The sequence below is a fragment of the Arachis ipaensis genome, chromosome B7, assembly GCF_059453495.1.
Source record: "Arachis ipaensis isolate K30076 ecotype BB chromosome B7, ASM5945349v1, whole genome shotgun sequence".
NCBI classification, from domain to species: domain Eukaryota; kingdom Viridiplantae; phylum Streptophyta; class Magnoliopsida; order Fabales; family Fabaceae; genus Arachis; species Arachis ipaensis.
In genome coordinates, this window is record NC_142442.1 from 4795364 (window position 1) to 4818639 (window position 23276).

A 23276-nucleotide genomic window follows, 5' to 3' on the forward strand; every position below is an offset into this window, starting at 1 on the left:
TAGTAACTTTTTAAAACGGTAGTTATTCATGTGAAGATGTCTTTATACGAAGTTAAAATATTAACATATATTATATCTAAAAATGTAGTTAAACATATCAAGTTAACTAACAATTCTGAATTACTATCTTTACATAAAGTCATCTTCACGTAAGTAGTTAAACAATTTAAAATGGTCTAATAATTATCTCATTCGTCTGCTTAAGTAAGAGTTAATAATTCAAATATTATCTTGTGCATGTAGGCATGCATCAACTCATTTACCAATGATAAGGGTGCGCATGGCCTGGCCCGGCCTGATCCGAAGACCCGACCCGGCTCCGAACACTTTAGAGGGCTAATTTGGTGTGATTTCACTGAGTTTAGGGTCGAGTAAGGATCTCACAAATAGACCTGGTCATTATTTCGGGGTCAGGTCCGGATCATAGCTCGGGTCATCCGAACTCAACCCGGTGGCCCGGTCATCATACACAATTAATATTCTGTGTTATTAGTGATGAATGATGGCTATTTTTATGTAGAATTTAAGTATTGTAAACCTTAATATTTTGTGTTATTAGTTATTATAATACTATAAGTTAATGTTTTACGTTTAAAATGCATAAAATTTTAGACTAATGCATAATATTGTGTTATTTGTATTGATTTAAATATTTTGTATTATTAGACAATATTACTATTGATTATGGTTATACTTCAATTTCAAAAAAGAGTTGGCTCTTGTTATATTTTTCTAAGTGAATTTTATCATGTCAAATAATGGTTGGAGTCTTAAAAATTTGGATATTTTCACATGCTAACTTATAAGAAGATATCAATGTAATTTAATATTAACGACCCGATTTTCACCCAATTTTTACCCGATATAATCGTAACCCAAAAATATATAGGTTTCACCTTAAATATAATTTTGATATGCGACAAATTAATCATTAATCTATCGAATTGAGGTATACCGTGAGAAACTAAAAAAGTTAATTATCTAGCAATGGGGACATGCAAAAAGAAGTATTGGGTGAGTAGAAACAAGGTGAAGATCCATGCATGTGCACCATGGTTGGAGTTCACAAACACCCATGATGCCCTAAGCAATGGCATGCACTTTGTTATTTAATTTCCAACCTCCTTTGCTAGTGATTGAGACCAACGCCACTGTGCTACACCTTTTTGAAAAAGTTGGCCATAGCCACACATCAACACAAGTCAAGAGATGAAGGAAAATAAATCAATCAATAAATAAAATTCATATATATGGTCCCCCATTTTTGCTCTCAAGTTATGTGGTCCTAATTTTTTGAAAAGGCATTAGAATTTATTCTGTGTGTGTGTGTGAGGTTGATGTGGTCTCATGAGAGTTTATGAAGCCCATAATAATTCCCTTGCCACATGATGAAAAGGGCCTTATTTAAGTCTCTCTCTAAATTCATCCTCAAAATTTAATAGTAGAGGTGTTACTTTCATATCATGTGGGAAAAGGATGTGATGCATGTTTATAATTTGGAAATGTTCTTCAAGAATTATAATTAAACATAAAACAATCAAGCTATATTTACATACTTTATAATAAATATTGTTTTGATAACACTCTTTATTTCTTAACAATTTAATATGTATTTGTTATATTTTGTTAATTAAAAAATAATTTAAATATACAATTAATTAAAAACAACCAAAGTTTTATATGGGTGTTAATGTATTTGATCTATGAACAATGTTTTTTAATATAAAAGATAAAGTATATTTTTTTTGTCGTTAAAGTTTGTTTAAAATTAAAAAAATATTATTAAATTTTATTTTGTTTTAATTGTGTTCTGAAAATTTGCGAATTGTATCAAATATACCCCTAAGTTTGATAATAGTATTTTCTTAACAATTTAATATGTATTTTTTATTTTATTAATTAAAAAAATTAAATACACAGTTAATAATAAATAAATTTTTATACGGGTGTTAATATATTTGATCTATGAACAATGTTTTTCAATATAAAATATCTAATAACGATTATTTATTTGGAAAGCTCTGTAAATATAGTAAATTGTAACGTGTTACTCAAAAAATAATAAATATACACTTCATTAGTATTACCCACTAATTATATTATTGTGTGTATTAGTGTATTGAGATTTGCGAATGTTTAATAGGGAGATAGAAAAATAGAAAATAGAAAATAAATGTAAAGTGACAGTTATATAGATTAATTATTGTAATTGCTATAAATATAATTATTTATATATATTTTTTATTAATTTAAATTTTTGAAAAAAATAATTTTATGGCAGTAATAAGTGGTCAATTTATGTACTTATAAAAAAGAAGAATTATGTGATCAGTGAATTGTGGGTAATGTTATTGAACTTTATCAAAAGAAGATAAGACTGAATATCAAATATTTATTTAAAGAATTTGAAGAACATAAATTATAATACTAAAGACATGATCCTAAGAGTTGAATTAGTATTGAGAAACATGTCATACGTGATAAGTGATTACTGATAACACATAGCCTTAGACTATAGATAATTTCTTGATAAATATTTAGTTCTATCAACGTGAATGTCTGCTTTTATTTAAATTAGATTTAATTATTTAATCTATATAATTTTATCAAATTTTCAATTAAATTTTTATATATTTTTTGTAAATTAGGTCTCTACTGTTTTTAATTTTATAATTAAATTTTTTATAATATAAAAAATATTAGCGTTAAATATTTTTTCATAAATTAAGGATATTCATAAATAAAAATCTAATTAAATCTTTGACCGCATGTATTTTTAAAAGAAATATTCTATTAATTTTAACTTTTTGATATGAAAAAGATCAGATCTAATTACAAAATTAAAAATAATATAAAAAATGAAAAATTCAATTAAAAATTGATAAAATTACAGAAATCGACAAAATAATTAAACCTGTAAATTAAGTTAATTAGTCAATATGTAATGCATTAGCTTTCTAAATATCATTTGATAATTAACAAAATGAAAAATAGTGTATTAATTATGTTAACTAATTAAATGATTAGCTCACTATACTATACGTAAACAAGTGTTTGAAGATTTGAATATCATTTTATGTATACAATAATTTATTAATTACTAATAAATATTTAAATAAAACTCAAATTTATAATAAATTAATTCTTATCCTGTTAAATTAAGAAATACCATAGGAAAAAAAAACAATTAAGGAAAACAAGGATATCGAATTTGAAAGATGGGGTATTGTAAGGATAAATGCATTGCACTTTACACATGCATATATAAATATAAATTAAATTAAATCCTTGAAATTGAAGTAACCTGTCATTGAGAATTATTTAGAGAAGTAGACCAAACCCTTTTAAAAGGTCATTTGTCAATTTTAACCTATATGGCATACAACCAACCTATCATGCATTCATTCACCCCCAATCTTTGCATCAAACTCTCATCTTTAAAGCAACTGTGAACAATTATGTTATTATTATTATTATTATTCTTTCACTACATTCTCTTCTCTCTTGATAATAGTAATACATGTAACATGTGGTCCTTAGAATTATTAAAGGGAAACTACTTTTTTTTTGTGTGTAATTTCCATCAAAACTTAGATATATTAATAATTTCATCTATTTTTTATTTTATTTTTTTACGGTATTTTTCAATCCGACAAATTAAGTATTAATCTCAACCCGACAAATTAAGTATTAATCTGCTGTAACTGTATGCACAAAACGATATTCGAACCTCCAACACTTACCTAAGCGAGCTAGTGAGCTAACCACTAGATCAACCCTATTTTATAATATATATTAGATCAAGTTTTTGTAGCTTAATTCCTTTCGGTTTTGGTCTATGCCGTTATATATATATTTTTGAAAAAAGGACAAATAGGTCCCTAACCTTTTGTCCCGTGAACATTTTTGTCCCTGACCATTGAAAAATACTTTTAAGTCCCTGACCTTTACAAAATTTGGACAGATCAGTCCCTCCGTCCAAATGCCTCCGTTAAGGACTGATCCGTCCAAGTTTTGTGAAGGTCAGGAATTTAAAAGTATTTTTCAATGGTTAGAAACGAAAATGTCCGTGGGGTAAAAAGTCAGGGATCTATTTGTTCATTTCTCTATATTTTTTTAACTAAAGTTGGTTTGGGACTTATTATGTTTGGTAAGTCTTCTAAAAATTTAGTCGTGGACAAAAATATTTTTGAAAAATAAAAACAGCAAAAATAAAGTATGTGGAAAATACCATCGAGACTATTTTTGTTGTTTAAACTTTTTAGAAATATTTTTGTTAACGACTAGATTTTTATGGGTTATTTGTTGCGGTTTATTCAATTAAAATATATAAATGAAAATAAGTTTAAAATCATAGAAACAGCTTTTAATAATAATGTTGTGTTTTATTAAAAGTTGTTTAATAATATAGCATTTAAGAAGAGCAGAAACGCAATTTATATGTTTATATATAGAGTAACCCAAAAAAAAGGTATTATCTATTCATCCCAAAGAAAAAAACCTCTTAATTTATGATAATGACAAATACTTTCAAAATATTTTAAAATGTGCTAAAAGTATTCAAATTCCAAAAAATATTGTTTTTGTAATGGAACCATGAACATAACACTTTACAAAGCTTGGTGTTGGAGATAGTCGAATCATTGTTGTTCTCCACCTCAATTGTTTTCGTTAAACAAGATAACTTTTCTTCACGTATCGGTATTTTTGTAGCGTTTTTAAATATTTTAAAAACATATTTTTTATAATATTTTCTAAGCAATTAGATAATGTAGAGAACTTTTTTTTGTTTATTCTTTTATATACATATATATATGTATACAAAACTTGTGATCTTAGTGAAAAGATGAAAGATTAAACAAATTGTCCTAAGAGTTGGTGGTTGAGGTATATATATATATATATATATATATATATATATATATATATTTTTGGGAATAAAAGTCACTACATATATCTGCACAAGATGAAACATCAAGCACTTCATAGGTTTTATTTTTATTTTTTAGAGTTTTTAATTGGTTTTTGGGGTCCATAGGAGTGACAAACGTGGAACCACCACAATATGCAGCTTGTTGAATTCTGGGCCTGGGCCTGAGAGGCTAGTGGGCCTAATGGTCCTCTTTTGTATGTATTAGCGACACATTTTTGTATCTTGTGATAATGAATATGATTGAGGATGAGAAAAAGATATTAGATATTAGATAACATGGAGAAGAAAGGGATCACACCCAAAAAAGAAAGAAGAATGGGATCAAAAGACAAGTGTTTTGAAAATAGAAGATAAGAGAAGGTATAGAACAAAGATAATAATTCCAACTTCCAAGCAACTTTTCTTTGAATAATTTGTATTTTCATGATATACGTATATTTTCTAATATTGTTCAATTATATCTATTTCTTTTGAATGATTATTTACATTGTCAATATAAAATGTTTGGAAGATAGGAGACTCGAACCCGCAACCTCTTAATTGAGTATGGAGAATCAATGTCATTTGAGTTATAACTCATTGGCCGTAAAAAATTACTTTATACTAATAGTATATCAAAATTAAATTAAAATAATAAGTACTAAAAAAAATACTAAAATTGGACATGTTACATTAGCCTAATATAGAATTGCGAAACAAACTTCATTTTCTTTAATCCAATGCTTCATGATAAAGATAAAAAAAAAATAACAAATAAAAAAATGGAACCAAATTGGTTGACTTTAACCACAAGTTGAACATTTTCCAATTCAAACACATCCAATCAACCAAACCACAAGAGAAACCTCAATGCATGATGCAATATCCAATTCTGTTTTTGAAACATTGCTTCAATCACAGGCCTAATATTAAATTCTTAGGTGAATGGAATAAATCATTCTTAAATTGTTAAGAAAGCATATAGACTATAGTAGTAGGTCAATTCTTCAAGGCAAGGATCAAAATGCACCAAATTAAGAAGCCAAATAACTGCCACATTTAAACCAAGTAAGAACAAAATGACATGTATAAAAAAGCTGCATTTTTTGATACTTGTTCCTACCTAACACAAGCAGCATCAGAAAATGAGATATTACATCACCAAAAAAAGGATAAAAATGAAAAATTCCAAAGTGGGGAATGGAATAAAGCTTTTCTTTTTTACAAAGGCAAAGTAGGGGGAGGAGCACAACAAACAGCAATGGAGTCATTCAATCATTTGAGGCAATTCTTGCTGCTCAAAAAAGTGGATACCATGTTACTAGGAACATGTTTGGAACTGTACATACTCAAAAGGCCTAAAGGAAATACCACATTGTCTGGACAACACTTAATCCAGCGAGGAACTCGAATCGAGGCCAAGGGATTCATCCTCACTAAAGCTAAATGGCATCGGCATCTCTGCAGCAGATCTACAATACAACATAATTCGTAATGCTGTTAGACGAGGGATACATATATAATAACGATGAACCAACCGTGTGAAACAAACAAGTAATATCATTCATCCAAAAATACAAGACTCAAATCAATAAAAGGGTACTAAATGATCTTTGTACAGCAGGAAAAAAAAATGAGAATATAAGATAACAGAAATCAGAAGAGCTACATAAGCATATGCTTGTATATATATGCACCTCGGGTTTTTCCTTTGTTCTATCTCAGCAATAGGTGCTTGTTTTGGATTGAATTGTTTATGCAGATCAACTTTTGCTCGTTTCGCAGCCTATAACATAGCAAAGCAAAACATAACACGCGTGGAAGGAACGGAGTAAGATCAATAGCAAACCCAACGATAACATACCACATGAATAGATAAGTTTACCCGTCTTACACTCACCGTGATTTCATTTGGAAGCATCCTTGCTCCATAAGAATCGTGATACTTTTTCACCTTCCTCTCCCCCTTATGCAACTCTTCCTGCACATGTGCAACCGAATATTTAACATTTTAGGCCATGGTAAGCCGAATAAATTGATCATTAAACATCAAACACATAAGAAAATAGAAATATATTAACAGACCTTTGCCACCCTCATAGGTTGTAGCCCCCTTTCTTCGGCATCCACAGGCATTCGAGGATGACGGATTGATTTTGCGGGCTTGGGCTTAACATGTTCACTTCTTTTCACATTTTTTGGATTGATGTTATCATAGCCTTGCATCAAATCTGTCTGCTTAACCATGGGGTTCTCTTCATAGTGATCACTATGGTTAGAAGCAGAATCAGATCTCATCCCCTCAATACCATGCTTCGAGACGATACTACGAACTTTAGTATAAGCAGATGCTTCTCCGTTAGAGTCATCATACAAATCCGAGGAGTTCCGGCCAGGAAGATGGTTGGCGTAACCATAAATGGGTTGCCTCTGTTTAATACTCTGGCGGACCTTCTTATCCTGCTTATCCGGGAAATCAGAGTCATGCAAGGAGCCAAATTCAACCCCTTCATGTGAATCTTTGGAACTAAATTTAGCGTAAGAAACATATTTCTGCAATACACAAGTAAAGAAGTGAGACGGCAGGGATACTCATACCACAAGATATCAATTACTATGAACTGAATATAATTTAGTTTTCAGCATCAATGAAAATATTTAACAGTAGAATTGAACAAGCTCGAGTACATCATTCCTAATACTACTTAATTATGCCTTTTCAAAGTTCACCTTGATGTCAAGATGACTCTAAACAATGACATACATACGATTATGAAAATAATCACTTCACTACATTTCATTCCCATTATCATCCAAACCAGATATGGACAATAGTCTTCTCATACCATACATAACAATTCTGACACCGATATGCACTCCAAGATGATGAGTTATCAAATGTAAATGGAATCTTAGGTTTGCCATTGGCAACTAAGAAGAGCTTACAGTGCTATCAAAGGTCAGTTAAAGAGTATGGAAGGATATTGAATCAGAAAAATAGTTAGAAGTCCTACATTCCAGAATTAACATATAAGTCATGGATCATTAATTTGCAATGCTAAAATCAGGTTGCTACCCAATCTTTTTTTGGATCATATATCATAGTTTAAACAGATTGAGTTTAACTAGTTGGCTCATTAAAATAAAAGAAGAGTGCATTATAAGTTTCGATTTCATTACTTACTGTGCTAATGTTGGATTGCCTTTTTCCAGTGGAGACTTCTGGGGAAGTAAGAAGTGCAGGATTTGCAATGGTATACGGTTCTGCCATAGAATTCATTAGCTTAAAATTGGTAATTTAAGAACCCCAATATAGTCTTAAAATGACTTGATAAATTTAGGAATAAGATACAGTTCAAGTTTGTTAAAGGTAAAATGAACCTCTCACATCTCAGCTCCGATGTAACATGTCTAGTAAAACTAGAAACAACAAAAAACAGCACACTGAATGGAAATTAAGGTGCCGCAAAGCTTAAAAATGTGCGATTGTGTGTGTCTTAGGTGATATTCATTTCAAGAGGGCATCCATTAAGTTCACCAAAGCATTTATGCATTGAAGATGGCCATGATGCAGTTTAGTCAGAAACATTTACTCCCATACTTGCCCCTATTAGTCCTACCTAAAGTTTTCACTGCCTATGACAAAAATTAATGTAGAATGCAACTTTCTAAAATATTGCCTTTGCAACATACTTCTTTAAGCTTAAAAAGAACTAGTTTTGTTCCAACACAACATTTTACTCTTAAAATGATAATTGAATGTGAGTTTGGAAAATAGAACAGAATATGTCAAAACATACCATGAACTGGATCTGCAGTTTGGCCTTCAAATGCCCCTGGGGGAAGCTGATCAAATTCTATACCAAGGAGTGGACCATCTTCTTGATAATGCCTCCCTAATTGCTTCTTTACGGCAGTTATAGCAGCATGTTCTATCTCGCCCTTGACTTTCAAATATCCTGATGGTTTATATCCTATGTTTCCACCCTTGGGATTAAGGGGTGGAAGAGCTCCATTGTGAGTCGGATACCTTGAAGGATCCACATCGTATGGATCCTGGCCTTGAGGAAACATGCGATCTTGCAAAAATGAGCCACTATCAGATGATGTATCATCCATTTCGCTTGCGTTTTCTGCATACTGGTTCCTATGTCCGTAGGTCATATCCGGAACTGACAAATCACGATTGTACAGGCCATGACTTTCTACCTCTTTCGGATCCACATAACGGTAATCACCATGTTTGCTGCTTCCGCATGAATCTTGCCGTCCACTACCACGGTCCTGGATGACACCACTTGAACGATCCTGTCGTCCATTACCAATCGCTTCATCTTTCAACAACCGTTTATCTTTTAACCTTCTGTGGCAAAACCATCCAGAAATTTGCTTCTCCGTCAACCCTAACTCCTCAGCAAGATCTTGTTTCATTTCCTCCGTGGGATATTTGTGCTCTGGAAACAAAGGTAAAAAGCAATTCCTCAAAAATCACTAAATTAGTCAATAGAAAGATGCATTAACATTCACAGACAATTAAAAACAAACAAAATTAAAGGAACTCGTACCGTTATAAAATTTCTCCAAGGCCATAACCTGGGAAGGTGTTTTGAGTCTTCTTTTATTTTTTTTCTCTGTAGAAGCTTTATTTTCATCTGATTGCAATTCTCCTGATTCTAAACACCAACATAAAAGAAAGAAGTTCAATATATGCAATGAATGGGGGAAATTACACTACTCAACTTGATCCACATCCACTAGATACCACCATTGATATTGTTTCAAACATAGATAGAATTTGAACTACAATTTCACATATTGGAAAACCATATGCAACAGCTTATTTTCTTGCTCCTAATCACTTAATCTACTCCCTATTTCTTCAATGGTTTCTAACATTAACTCAGCTGGAAAAAGAAAGGGGGCCAAGTTTTCTAATCTCATAAGAGGCCTTTCAAAAAGAACCAACAAGGGTTTGTGCTAATCAACATCTCAGTACAAATGGAAGAAGAAAAAACAACAATGACAACCAACATAGAAAGTAGATCCAGCCTTGTACACAAGTTTATGGTCATTGAGAAAAGCAAACAAAACATATAACAAATTAATGGCTTAAGAAAAATGTGAAACATTAAAACAAAAGCAAAAAAAAAAAAAAAAAAACTAAGACATGGAAATTGAAAATTTTTGTACCCCATTTTATACCCTTATTAAGTTTGACTCACTTCCCCAGAACCCAAAGGCTCCATTTTTAACTCATTTGTGCATTACACCCACCTACCCACTAATGCAATTCAAATCCTGAGCTTCCAATCATGCCTATTTCATTCAATGCATGGAAAATAATTGAAGTAATTCAACAACGAAAATGGAACAAAAAATCCCAAATCTTGATTAGACCAAAACTTCGAGATCAGAAGACAATACCTTCCATGGCTGTGTGAGGAATTGGGGTTGAATCCAGCTTCTGAATTCAAGCTTCGGTAACCAAAAGTGCAAAGATTTTTCCCCCTTTTCTCTTTTTTTTTTGTTTTCTCAGTGGCTTCTGAGAAAAGCGAGACCCTTTTTTACGCCAAAAACAAAAGGGTATGCAAAAAACGTTAACTTGTTTGTGTTTATATGTTATTGGTGTTGCTTATTATTCTATGCGTTTTCAATTTGACCCCTTAATTACGCTTAAGAACAGAGAGAGAGAGAGAGAGAGAGAGAGAGAGAGAGAGAGAGAGAGAGAGAGAGAGAGAAGAAGAAGAAGAAGAAGAAGAAGAAGAAGAAGCAGCAGCTTATGGTGAAGGTGGAGAGACAAATTGGAAAAACATCAATGAACAAAAAAAAAAGAACAGCATCAAGAATTGTTCTTCTATGTTTCTTGTTTTTTGTTTTTTGTTTTTGCTTGTTGCAATCAACTTTCAATTCACATTGGTGAAAAATTATAAAATTAAAAATAATTTGGAGAATAAAAATTGAATAAATAATAAAATTTTATAATGCTGTTTCGGTTTCTGGATTTCGTTTGATTGAAAAGTTAAAAAATTCAATTATTTAATTTTTCCAGAATAGATGAATATATGTATAGTATATATGAAGGAGACTGAAGAGATGGAACGAACGTTTATTACAGTAATTAATTATTTTCAATTATTTTCTATAAAATTATAAAAGCAATTAAATGGGCATAATCTGCTTTTGATTTGGATGCATTTATTTCTTTATGGTTTTAGGATTGGACCTTGCTTATATCTATATAAACTTTTAGGGAAAGGATACATGGATGTTTAGGGAGTATTAGAGATATAATCATTAGTGTTATCTTTTTTATCAGCGTAAGCTTCTGGGATGAGTGGTATCATAATATGGTATCAGAGTTTTAGATTTAAAAAGTCAAGAGTTCGTTCGATTTTTAGTGAACTCCAAAATCAACTTAAGTTTTTGGGATGAGTTGTTTTATGATATGAGATGTTTATTATCCCTAGTACCCGAATGGTTATTCTGAATATTATAGATGATGTTCATTTTATAACTTATATAGCTCATTATACACATTATATAAATATTCTATTGACTATCTAACAGAACTCTTTATATATTGTTATTTGTGTTCCAAAAAGATTTAATTAGTTTTGTTTTGAAGTCCAAACGTGTAAATTTTAGTAGAATTTATCTTTTTAGGTAAATCTGCTAATTTGATAGGATAAATGGAATGGAATGCAGTTCTAATAAGATTAACAATAGCCCATAAAAGTAAAAAAAAATTTGCATATATGGCGTAGTAAATTATTTAATTTTAAGATCAAAATTCAACATTTTGAAATACTTTGAAAATCAAAATAAAATTAAAACTTTGGTTAAATATTAGAGACATTTAATTTTGATATAAAAATGACAGCACCCAGTAGAATCTGGATGAATTTGGACAACAAATATTAGTAAAAATGATTTAACTAAAGAGGGATATGCATAATTATCGAAGAGGAGAATTTAATGGAATGAAAGACAAAGTTGGAAGTGATTGTGGCGGACAAACGCCTCGAAGAAAGCAAAACACCTGGCGTGATTTGCCTTTCATGATTCTCTACCAACGGAAGCTTTCCGACACCGACATGAACTCTGAGTCGTGTGCCTTCGATGTGACGAAGGGAAAGAATTGGCGATGTATTGCTTGTTACGTTGTCAGCAAGCATAAGACATTTGGATGAGATTGGATCCATCAATTCTTTAAGTCGGTGGGGTATGTTTTTTTTTATGAGAGCTATTGTTTTGGGGAAAAAATCCTTTTTTTTTCCTGATATTTGGTGGATCTGAAGGCATCAAAATTTGAATTCTTTAATTCATATGAAGTTTAGACGCAACATAAAGTGGTGATCTTGGATAGAAGATGAAAGATAAATTTAGAATAGGCTCAACCTCAACTTCGTCAGCTATCTTTGTTCAAAAATGTCAATTGACAACTTTCTCAACTTGATTTTTTGAAAATTAACTGTGATGCTGGCAACTTTTTGAAAGCTCAAGTAGTGGATTTTAGGTGTGTGATTAGAAATCATAAAAGTATTTGGATAAAAGGTTGTTTGGGAAAGATTTTAATTTAGAGCATCAAAAGATTCGAATTTTTTGTAATATGGAGATGGGTGGTTTTAGTTTGGAAGTGTGACTTAAAGAAAATTGTATGCGAAATAGACTCGAGAAGTATTCTCGCTACTCAGGATGAACTTGCTTCAGAAGATAGAGAAGATGTGAATTTAGGTCCAGTTTGGGACACGACACAACATGGGACACGCCGACACGCGAATTTTAAAATCTTATATGACACGGGGACAAGCATACATATAAAATATAAAGTATTTTTAAAATAAATCGTAATTATATTTTGATATTTTATTGATATTAAAATATAAATTAAATTTTTTTATTATTTTTAATGTGTTATTTTAATTATATCAAGTATTTAAAATATTTTTTGTTTTAATAAATAATAATATATGCTATATCTAAATTTATTTTAAGAATACATGTTAAGAATAAGACTGGACACGCTGATACGTGATGATATTTAGGTGTGTCTAGGTGTGTTCGGAGAAGAATTTTCTATTAAGACACGGTTGGACACAGCAGACACGCGTGTCGGTGAGTGTCATGTCCGAAATGTGTCCGACACGGAGACACGGCAACTCAACCAAGTGTCCGTGCTTCATAGTAAATAAGTTATTTTGTGTTTGGATTTTTAGTTATAAAAGTACTTATTTTGAAGTTGTAGCGTTTGGATAAATAACTCAAAAAAAAATTTTTTTTACATAAGAGAATGAATATTAAAATAATGATGATAACAAATACTTTCCAATATTGAATGTTAATTTTACATAACCTAATCACTAATATTGTGTATGATATAGTAGGTGAAAATAAAAAATAAATATAAAATGTGTATCAATGTATATTTTGTTGCTATTTTTTATTTTACTCCTATTAGAACTCTCTTCTCCTTTATTGAGGTCAAGAACTTGCTATAATTAACTATGAAAATCATAGCAAGCTATAAAATCACATGTGAAACAAATAAAATTAAAACTAAAATTTCATACCACAGTTAAATACAAATTTAATAATAAAAAATAGAGTGATAAAATAAAAAAAAAAAAATACTTAGAAGGAATATATGCAGTAGGTTGTTCAGATGCAATATTGTCTGAAAATGAAAATCGTGGTAGAGGATCAATACTTCCATCAGATGAATCATTAGGTGAAAATGGTGAGGTTTAGAACATTGCGTGAGAATGATGGTGGAAGGCCAGTGCTTCTAGTAGACCTTGCGTGAAAATTAACTTTTCAAAAAATTAAAAGTTTTTTTTAAAATAGTGCCAAACACACAAATTGTGACTTTTCATAGTCCAAAAGTTAAAAAAAAATTCTTAATACTGCATATTCATAAAATGCTTAAAAAAAATGAGAGGTTCATTTTAGCCTAATATTTTGAGAGAGGAATAATGTATCTTACTTGATGACAAATTTTGCTGTTTAGAGTCAAATCGGATACATTAAATAGTTTGATCCTCTTAATAATATTGTTAAAGCTCTTCTTTAAAATTGAGATGTTGCTTTACTTTTTTTTTTTTTAACTGTCTTTTTTTTTTCAGTTTTGTTTTTGGACACCAAAAATATTTGATGTAAAAAAATTTTATATATATCTAATTAGATTAATGTATTTTGATGATTTTTTAAATAATAAATTTAAAAATTAGTTTTATTTAATATGACAATATATTGTCTATAAAAAAATTTATCATATAAAAAATTAAATTAATCTAATTATGTATTGTTACTACAAAAAATAATTAATAAAAAAAATTATTCCTATATTCACGCGTCTTTTTTTTGTTTCTCTTCTTCACCACAAAAATGAATTTGAAATAGATGCAGAGGAAGAGCAGCAAAATTGTATCAACAAAATTGAACACATATATGAACCTGAATGTAGTAATGGTAATAGTCTATTAAGTTACTTGTTTCTTTAATTCCATATATACATTTTTATAATTTAATATTTTGAATATCTTTGATTTTTATTATTATTAACTTATATTGCTATTTTTTATTTTTTAAATTACTAAGACTTTTAACAATTTTTAAGCCAGGTCATATTTTATAACATGCTAGACTTAACTCGTTTATTTCATCCATGCAGGGGTGATAGAAACAGTAAGGAGAAAAAAAATTAATGGCAAAAAATTCTAGCCAAACAAAGCTTTTCTCAACTTATTTTTAGAAGAGGAGATGAAAATATTTAGAATGTATAAATAATACAAAATGTACGATTATCATCTTTATTTAAAAAAAAAAAAAAAAACTCAATTCATATAACATCAATCGTGATGTATAAAACATAGAATATATATAAGGACAGATTAACTTATATAATTATAGAGGCAAGTGTCCCACTAAAATTTAAAATTATTTTAAATAATATTTAAAAATTATATATAATTATTTTTTTTATGTTATTAAATTTGACTTTACACTATGGTTTTTAAGAGTGAGCACAGACAGCGGGTACTGATTGCTCGTCTGAATTTAAACCGAACTAATTAAATTGATTCTTAAACTAACGGGTAATCAGATCTAATTCAAACTAAATTAATGGTTCTTTTTAGTAATTGGTTCGGATAACAAATTTAGGAGTGCGGAACTCGAACCAACCTGTAAACTCGATCATATATTAATTGAAAGATTATTTCTTTGAAGGATTATTTCTATTGCACTTTTGTATTTTGCTTATAATGTGTTTGGTGTTTAACATATTTGGATTTTAATATGTTTGGTGTTTAATATGTTTAGTTCTTAATGTATTTGGTGTTTAATATGTTTGGATTATTTCTATTGATGTTACATGTTTATTATATTTACAGAATTTTTAAGATAAAAATTTCATTTTTTTATATTTTTTAGGAATTTCTGTTTCATCTGGTACCCAATTATCAGAACCGAACCAATCTATTATTAATTGGTTTGGTTTGGTTCGGTTCGGATACATACATAAAAAAATATAAATCTAAACCAAACCAAACCAATTACAATTCAATTAGTTCAATTCTAATTTCACCTTAAACCTGAACTAACCCGACCCGTGTTCACCTCTAATGGTTTCATTACGAAACTAAAAAAGATATTTATACCTCTAATCATTCTATATGACGACTACAATAATTTAAGAAGAGATATTTATAACATTTTTATTAAATTAAAATAAAAAAATGGGTTAAGTACGATTTTAGTCATTAAGGTAGAGATCGAAAATTTATTTCGTCCCCGATATTTTTTTCACTACAAAATGGTCCCGAAGGTTTCAATTTGTTTTAAAATCGTCCTTTTTACTAAATTTTTCATTTTTATTACCAAATGATCTCTAACTAAAAAAAGTATAAGATAAAACAAAAAAAGAAAAAAGAAAGAAAGGGAACGACGAGGGGAGAAGAAAGAGAAGGGAGGGGAGGAGAAAGAGAATTGGGGTGGGGTGGGGGGAGGGAAGAAGGTAGTGCCGCCGCCTGTGATGGAGAGTGGGAAATCTCCACGCCGCCGCCGCTGCTTCCTCCTCGTTATCGTCGCAATTCACGGCGCCATCACTACAGCCGCAGCCCTTTTCATGCGATCCGCCATCACCACCGCATCTCTCCTCCTCTTGCGATTCGCAATTCACCACCGCACCCCTTCTCCCCACTACCGCCGCAATTTTTTTCTTTAATTTTTCTGTTTTTGCTTCTGCTTCTGGTTTTACTTTTGTTGTTGCTTTGATTTCATTATCCATTGTTGTTGTTAGTGTTGTTCTTCTAGTTGTTGTTGTTTCATTGTTGTTATTGTTTCACTGCTTCTGTTTTTTGCTTCTGCATTCTGCTTCTGTTTCTGCATTTTGGGAAAGATGATAGAATGGTATTTTCGTCTGAAGGACGATTTTTAAACAAACTGAAACATTTGGGACCATTTTGTAACGAAAAAAAGGCCAGAAACAAAATAAATTTTCAACTTTTACGTTAGAGATCAAAATCGTACTTAACCCTAAAAAAATCTTAAACCCATAAATATATAACCCAATTTAGTAACTAAATAAACAAAACGAAAATACATCAAATTAAATTGAACATTTAATTTTTTTTTAAATATTTAAAAAATATAAATTAATAACTTCTAAATAATACTTAAATTCTTCATATCACGAATATTTGAAGTATGTATTACTTAAGATCTTACCAGAGTTGCTGGCACGAAATTAGTGGGGCTTCTTCCTTAAGTCCTATCACGATTGCATAGGGTTGTCAAAGGGTCAACCCGACCCATTTAGGTCAAATATGCTTATGTCCGTTTTATTTGTAGACCATAATTTTTGAATTCAGACCATGATCAGTTCGATGGGTTAAACGAACTAACTCGTTTATCTTTTTATTTTATTTTTAAAAAATATTTTGATAAAAAATATTATTTTTAAATTTAATTTTAAAAATAAAATCCGTCTATTTAAATAAATAAACGGAGTCGATGAGTTTGACTGCGCTAAAATTGCGCACTCTACGAAAGAGTTTTACAAGCGACATTGCTTGTATCTTCTCGACCTTGACTCTTTCCTTCCTTTTTTTTTTGTTTTTTTTTTTTGTCAATGGATTGGACAACCCCTAATTTCAGGTTACACACTCACACACACCACACCCACATACACATAAAATCTCCTTTTTTGGTCAAGTTTGCACTAGATGAGACTCGAACCTGAGACCTCTTAGTAAGGAAGGGGAACTTATGCCACATGAGCTAAGGCTCAACGGCCCGACTCTTTCCTTCCTTGAACTTGGAGTCGAGGTCTTGTTGCATCTTTTTGCTACAATATTTTTTTACATCTCTTAAGATAATCCTAAAAAAGGATGGGTTTTTTCCTTTTGAAATATATTCTTTAGGCTTGGTTCCTTGATAAGGATTTTTGGGCCGTTAAAGTGTTAAGATTTTTCATTGGAATTCTATTGACGGTTTGGATTCTAACTTCTAATAGTAAGAACACCAAGATAAGTCTTTGTGCCCAATTTCCAATTATTCGGTTGTTAGGTAGTGTTTGGTAGAGAGACAAAGACCGAAAGACTGAGACTAGACAGAGACTAAGAGACAGAGATTGAAATAAATCTCAATATTCTGTTTGGTGCAAAGTGGGAGACAGAAATTAAAATAAGAATGAAATTCTAATTTGATTTGTACAAAGGGTAAAATTGAAATCAATTAATTGAAATGAGGATATTTTAGGTATAAAATGTTATTAAAGTTTCAGTCTCCATCTCTAAAAATTCTAGTCTCCTGTGTCCCTACTTTTTGAAAGTACTGAAATACTGAAATTTTAGGGACAGAAATAGAAATTTTAGTATCAGTCTCTAAACCAACAAACATGATATTGAGTCTCAGTCTCTCAGTCTCTCTCTCAATACCTCAAAACAAACACTACCTTAGTGTTTGTACCGTGTGAATTAGGTGGTAACTATCTTATACGACTTGGGAGGGTACTCTAATAAGTGGAATCGTTTGGATCTAATTAGGTATAAAAAAAAGTATCATCAGTTTAGAGTTGGATTAGATAGTAATATAAAAAGTTTTACATTCTTTTTTATATAAAAAAAATATAAATATTAAATATATACTTTTTATTTTCCATAATATCTTTCAATCGGACATATCAAGATTAATCTATCATGAATCGAAGTTCTATTTAAAGATTTACTGGTAGCTAATAAATTATTGCATAACTTTTTAAAAAGAATTGAATTATTTTTTAAAACTCGAAATGAATTTTCTACAGCCAAATAAATTACTCTTGTCTCAAACCAAATACACACATGATTTATTAGCAGGATGAATCAAACTAAATCCATGTCTACTCCCATGTTGTCCCTGTTGAAACTCATGAAACAATGTTCTAAGAGCTATGAGGATTCAAAGAAATATAGATCTCTTGTTGGCACATTATAATATTTACAATAACTAGATTTAGTATTCCCTTCACAATTAATAAAGTCTCTCAATTCATGCATCAACCAACCTTGGAACACTGAAAGGCAGTGAAAAAGATTTTGCATTACCTCTAAAGAACTGTAAACCATGGAATGATATTCAAATTTCTGTCACTTGATTAAGCGGACTAGTGAATTAATTACTAGACCAACTTAATTTGGTTATATACTTTTTTTTTTTAACAAAATAATTAACTACATAATAATCACCAAACTTTTCTAGGATTGTTTTTTGTATTAAGTTTAGGGGTGAACGCGGATCGAATCGGATCGGATCCAATATCCGCAGTTTTTAAGGTTAGATTCGATCCGATCCAACCTTAAAAACATGTCAATAAAACACATTTGCGGATCGGATCGGATCGGATCGGATATATCCGCAAAACACAAAAATATTTTTAAAAGCTTATTTTTATTAAAAACATGTCAATAAAATTCATTTTTTCTATTATTTTAAATATATTTACTCTTAAAATAATATTAAACATACTTTTCTTAAATAATAAATTAAAATAATATAACATATATGATAATTATTAGTTGAAATAAAACATAAAAAGAATATTTACTTATTTATTTCTTTATTTTTACGGATACGCAGATATGCGGATACCAACACAAAATCCTCAATCCCATCCGATTAGTGTGCGTATCTGATCCGATCCGAAAGTCTTGCGGATCGGATTCATATCCGCAATTTTCGAATTGGATTCAGATAAACACCGCGGATATGCGGATCGGATCCTATCCATGAACACCCTAATCAATTTGACATGGTGCTAAAAAAATTTGCCTCATGGGGTTTTTGGTGAGCAATTATATACTAATGGGTGGAGTAGATTGGATTATGAAAAATGTTTAACCCAACCCAATAAATGCCACAATCCAAAAAGGCCCAATTATTCTTCCATGCACACTATCTTTCTTGTCCAACATCATTCAGCCAAAAAAAAATTCCAACTTTCTCCTCCTCACTCTGCAATGCCGACACTGTCACGCCACCACCACCTCCTCCTCCTCCGTCGTCTCCGCCACCTTCTCCCATCTTCCTTCTCAACCCACTCTCTGCCGCCACCACAGCCTCCTCTCTCTGACCCCTTCTTGGTCGAGAAGGTTCTCCTCAGCTTAAAGCACAACAACCTCAACTCCCTCCACAACCACCTGAACAACAACCTTAACCGCTCCGACCCATTTCCCCTCATCGTCGATATTCTCCGCCGGTGCCATCAAAATCCCACCTTGGCCAACAGGTTCCTACATGCTCTTTCCTTCACTTCTCCCAACCTCAAACACTCCACGCGCTCACTGGGCGCAATGGTGCACGCGCTTGTCCGTCTCAGGAAGGTTCCGGAGGCTCAGGCCCTGCTCCTCCGCATGATCAGGAAAAGCGGAGTCACGCGCCGCGAGATCATCGATTCATTGATCAATGGTGATTCTTGTTCCAATGTCAATGTGAGTGTTTTTGACTTGTTGATAAGGACTTATGTTCAATCTAGGAAGCTTAGAGAAGGTTCTGAAGCTTTTGAATTGTTGAGGGGTAGAGGGTTTTGTGTTTCCATCAATGCATGCAATGCTCTTCTTGGTGCACTTGTGAGAATTGGTTGGGTTGATTTGGCATTCAATGTGTATGATAGTGTTGTGAATAGTGGTATGCATGTTAATGTTTATACTCTTAATATTATGGTTAATGCTTTGTGTAAAGATGGTAGATTGGAATATGTTAAGGATTTTTTGGATGGTATGGAGAATAAGGGTGTTTTCGCCGATGGCGTGACTTATAATACTTTGATCAATGCTCATTGTCGCGAGGGGCTCTTGTCGAAGGCATTCGAGTTGATGAATTCGATGGCAAGCAAGGGGTTAAGACCCGGGGTTTTTACTTATAATGCTATTATCAATGGATTGTGCAAGAAGGGTAACTATGCGAGGGCGAGGGAAGTTTTGGATGAGATGTTGGCGAATGGATTGAGCCCTGATGCCACAACTTTTAACCCCTTGCTTGTGGAGAGTTGTCGGAAGGATAATGTTCGGGAGGCTGAAAAGGTTTTTAACGAAATGTTGCATCATGGAGTTGTTCCTGATTCGATTAGCTTCAGCTCAATTATAGGTGTGTTCTCCAGGAATGGGAATCTTGATCGTGCCTTGGCGTATTTTAATAGCATGAGGGGTTCTGGTTCGGTTCCTGATACCGTGATTTATACCATTCTTATAGACGGATATTGTAGAAACGGAAAAATGCTTGAGGCTTTAAGAATGCGGAATGAAATGGTGGAGCAGGGATGCGTCATGGACGTGGTTACGTATAATACGCTACTGAATGGACTGTGCAAGGGGAAAATGCTTGCTGATGCCGATGAGTTGTTTAAGGAGATGGTGGAAAGAGGAGTTTTTCCTGATTTCTACACTCTAACCACTCTCATCCATGGATATTGCAAGGATGGGAATATGAATAAAGCTCTCGGTTTGTTTGACACAATGACTCAGAGAAACCTTAAGCCAGATGTTGTAACATATAATACATTGATTGATGGATTCTGTAAAATTGGTGAAATGGATAAAGCTAAGGAATTGTGGTCAGATATGTTAAGTAGGAATATAGTGCCAAATCACATATCTTTTAGCATTTTAATAAACGGATTTTGCAGTTTAGGTCTTATGTCCGAAGCATTCGGCTTGTGGGACGAAATGGTAGAGAAAGATATTAAACCCTCCCTGGTTACTTGCAACACCATTGTAAAGGGCTATTTGAGAGCTGGTGATGTGTCGAAGGCTGATGACTTCTTGAACAGGATGATTTCGGGAGGAGTTTCTCCTGATGGTATTACATACAATACTCTTATAAATGGTTTTGTAAAGGAAGAGAACCTTGGCAGAGCTTTTATGTTGATCAACGACATGGTTCAACAAGGGATACTGCCTGATGTTATCACATACAATGCGATTCTATTCGGGTATTGTAGGCAAGGCAGAATGAAAGAGGCTGAGAAGGTATTACGTATGATGATTGACAAAGGAATCAATCCTGATAAATCGACGTACACAGCATTGATCAATGGGCACGTTTCTCAAGACAATCTGAAAGAGGCATTCCGTTTTCATGACGAAATGCTGCAGAGGGGGTTTGTGCCAGAAGACAATGTCTAAGGGATTTTATTGTTGGAGTGATGTACATGTTGGAACTTGGAACATTACAACACTTTGCACCGAATTCCCGGTATGAAAAGGTTGAACTTTCTATCTCCAAGTGTTGTTATCTTAATGTGCCTCATTTGAACTATTTATTGAGATGTGGAATAATAGTGTGTTAATGCGCCTCTTTGTCCAGGTTTCGCATATATAAGGCGAGCATTGCGGCCCTGGTTGGTAACAAAGAAAAGAAAGAAAGATGTATGCTTCCTATAACTATCCAATTATGAATGTCTTGGTGCTTTTTTCTTCATGCTCATGAATATGATAATTAATCTCTCAGTACCTACTTTACTGGTATGATTTATACATTCTCTTTTTTCAAATTCAACTATGACATTCAATGTCATTCTTTTAATCAAATACATTGTGGATGCTTCAAGATGCGAACTAGCCGTTTTGCTAGGAATGGTTTGCAGGTGTGGCATCCTTGTGACAGATCCAAAAAGTTTTGGTAATGATATAGGATCCTAAAAATCTTTGTAAACATCCTTCCAAGTACATGTTGAAGTCAAATGTAGATATTCTCAATGTATACTAATGGAGGTTTTTGTTGCAGTGAAATCAAGAAATGATTATTGAATTGGGCTGAAGCAAATGCTGCCACTTTTCTACCGTTTACCAAAATGCAAGCGGCATATGAAGAGCACAACGATTCGACTAATCGTGCTTGAGTAACTGTGACGGCTTCTTCTGGTACGTTTTTCTGGTCTCCAGAGTTCAAACTCGAAATCGCTTTGGAAAAGGAATGAATTTGCTTATTAGCAGACCAACATTGGTGTTGGTTACATACACATAGATAACTTGTTAAGTTTATTGTTTAGTCATGGATTCTTTTTATCTTCATTGTTGCTATATGAAGCATGAACACTAGAGTATAATAATAATTTGGGCCTCCATACATGTGTAACACTTGGTAACTTCTACAATGAACTTGAATTTTTCCATGATTTAATTAATTTATTTATGGAGTGTTGCCAAAATGAAATTGTAAAATGCAAACAGTTCTGGTTTGATATTTAATCATATGATAATTAGTAGCATGAATGAATTGATCAATCAAATCTAACATGTCTCCAAAACAATTCTTTTCCCAATATGTAAACCTCTTATATCCAGTGACCAATTCATGTTTATACACAACAAATTTCAAGAAAAGGTCCAATTTGATTTGCTTTGCCAGCCTCCATATGACTAGACCTAGTTTATTTATAATCTCAACCACATAATAGATTGGAAGATTATAAGCAATTGAATTGTTCTGTTTAGTGAATATAGACTTAGATTATAGTTTATGCATAGCAGTATTCACGGATCTTATTGGATATGACCAAAATCTCAAGCTGATTCATGCTATAAAAATCAGATCGAATCGGATATTCGAATATAAGACATTTCATTTGAAAAAAAAAAAACTGTTTTTAACTTCTTTTTTTTACATGTTTTACTTCAATAACATTATTAGTAGCATGAATCAATTAATCAATCAAATCTGACATATCTCCTAAACAATGTTTTCCTAAGATGTGAACTACTTATATCCGATGACCAATTCATGTATATACACAAAATCAAACGATGTTTTAAGTAATTAATTTGGGTTAATCAAATGGTTAACTCACTCGTCCATTTAACTAAGTGTTAGGAATTTGAAACCTACT

The 23276-nt window shown here is 31.8% G+C and overlaps 2 protein-coding genes across 5 annotated transcripts; one reads left to right on the forward strand and one right to left on the reverse strand.

Annotated features, from left to right (window-relative positions):
* Window positions 1-5946: 5946 nt before the first annotated feature.
* LOC107609205 (Homeodomain-like superfamily protein) lies at window positions 5947-10840 on the reverse strand. The gene is made up of 8 exons (XM_016311075.3): window positions 10337-10840; window positions 9478-9585; window positions 8713-9366; window positions 8097-8176; window positions 6998-7465; window positions 6813-6893; window positions 6610-6698; window positions 5947-6384 (listed from the first exon to the last, which is right to left on the reverse strand). Exons 1-8 carry the CDS (start codon window positions 10341-10343, stop codon window positions 6303-6305), a joined length of 1569 nt encoding a protein of 522 aa, XP_016166561.1. The 5' UTR covers window positions 10344-10840; the 3' UTR covers window positions 5947-6302.
* An 8498-nt stretch (window positions 10841-19338) lies between these two features.
* On the forward strand, window positions 19339-22591 carry LOC107609806 (Tetratricopeptide repeat (TPR)-like superfamily protein). Of its 4 annotated transcripts, none has more exons than XM_016311839.3 (3): window positions 19339-21653; window positions 21755-22069; window positions 22175-22591. In XM_016311839.3, exon 1 carries the CDS (start codon window positions 19339-19341, stop codon window positions 21571-21573), a length of 2235 nt encoding a protein of 744 aa, XP_016167325.2. In that variant the 3' UTR covers window positions 21574-21653; window positions 21755-22069; window positions 22175-22591. The 4 variants fall into 4 exon arrangements, with proteins under 4 accessions (XP_016167325.2, XP_016167327.2, XP_020962728.1 ...); XM_016311841.3 differs by having other exon boundaries at window positions 21755-21816; XM_021107069.2 differs by having other exon boundaries at window positions 19339-21643.
* The last annotated feature ends 685 nt before the right edge of the window (window positions 22592-23276 follow it).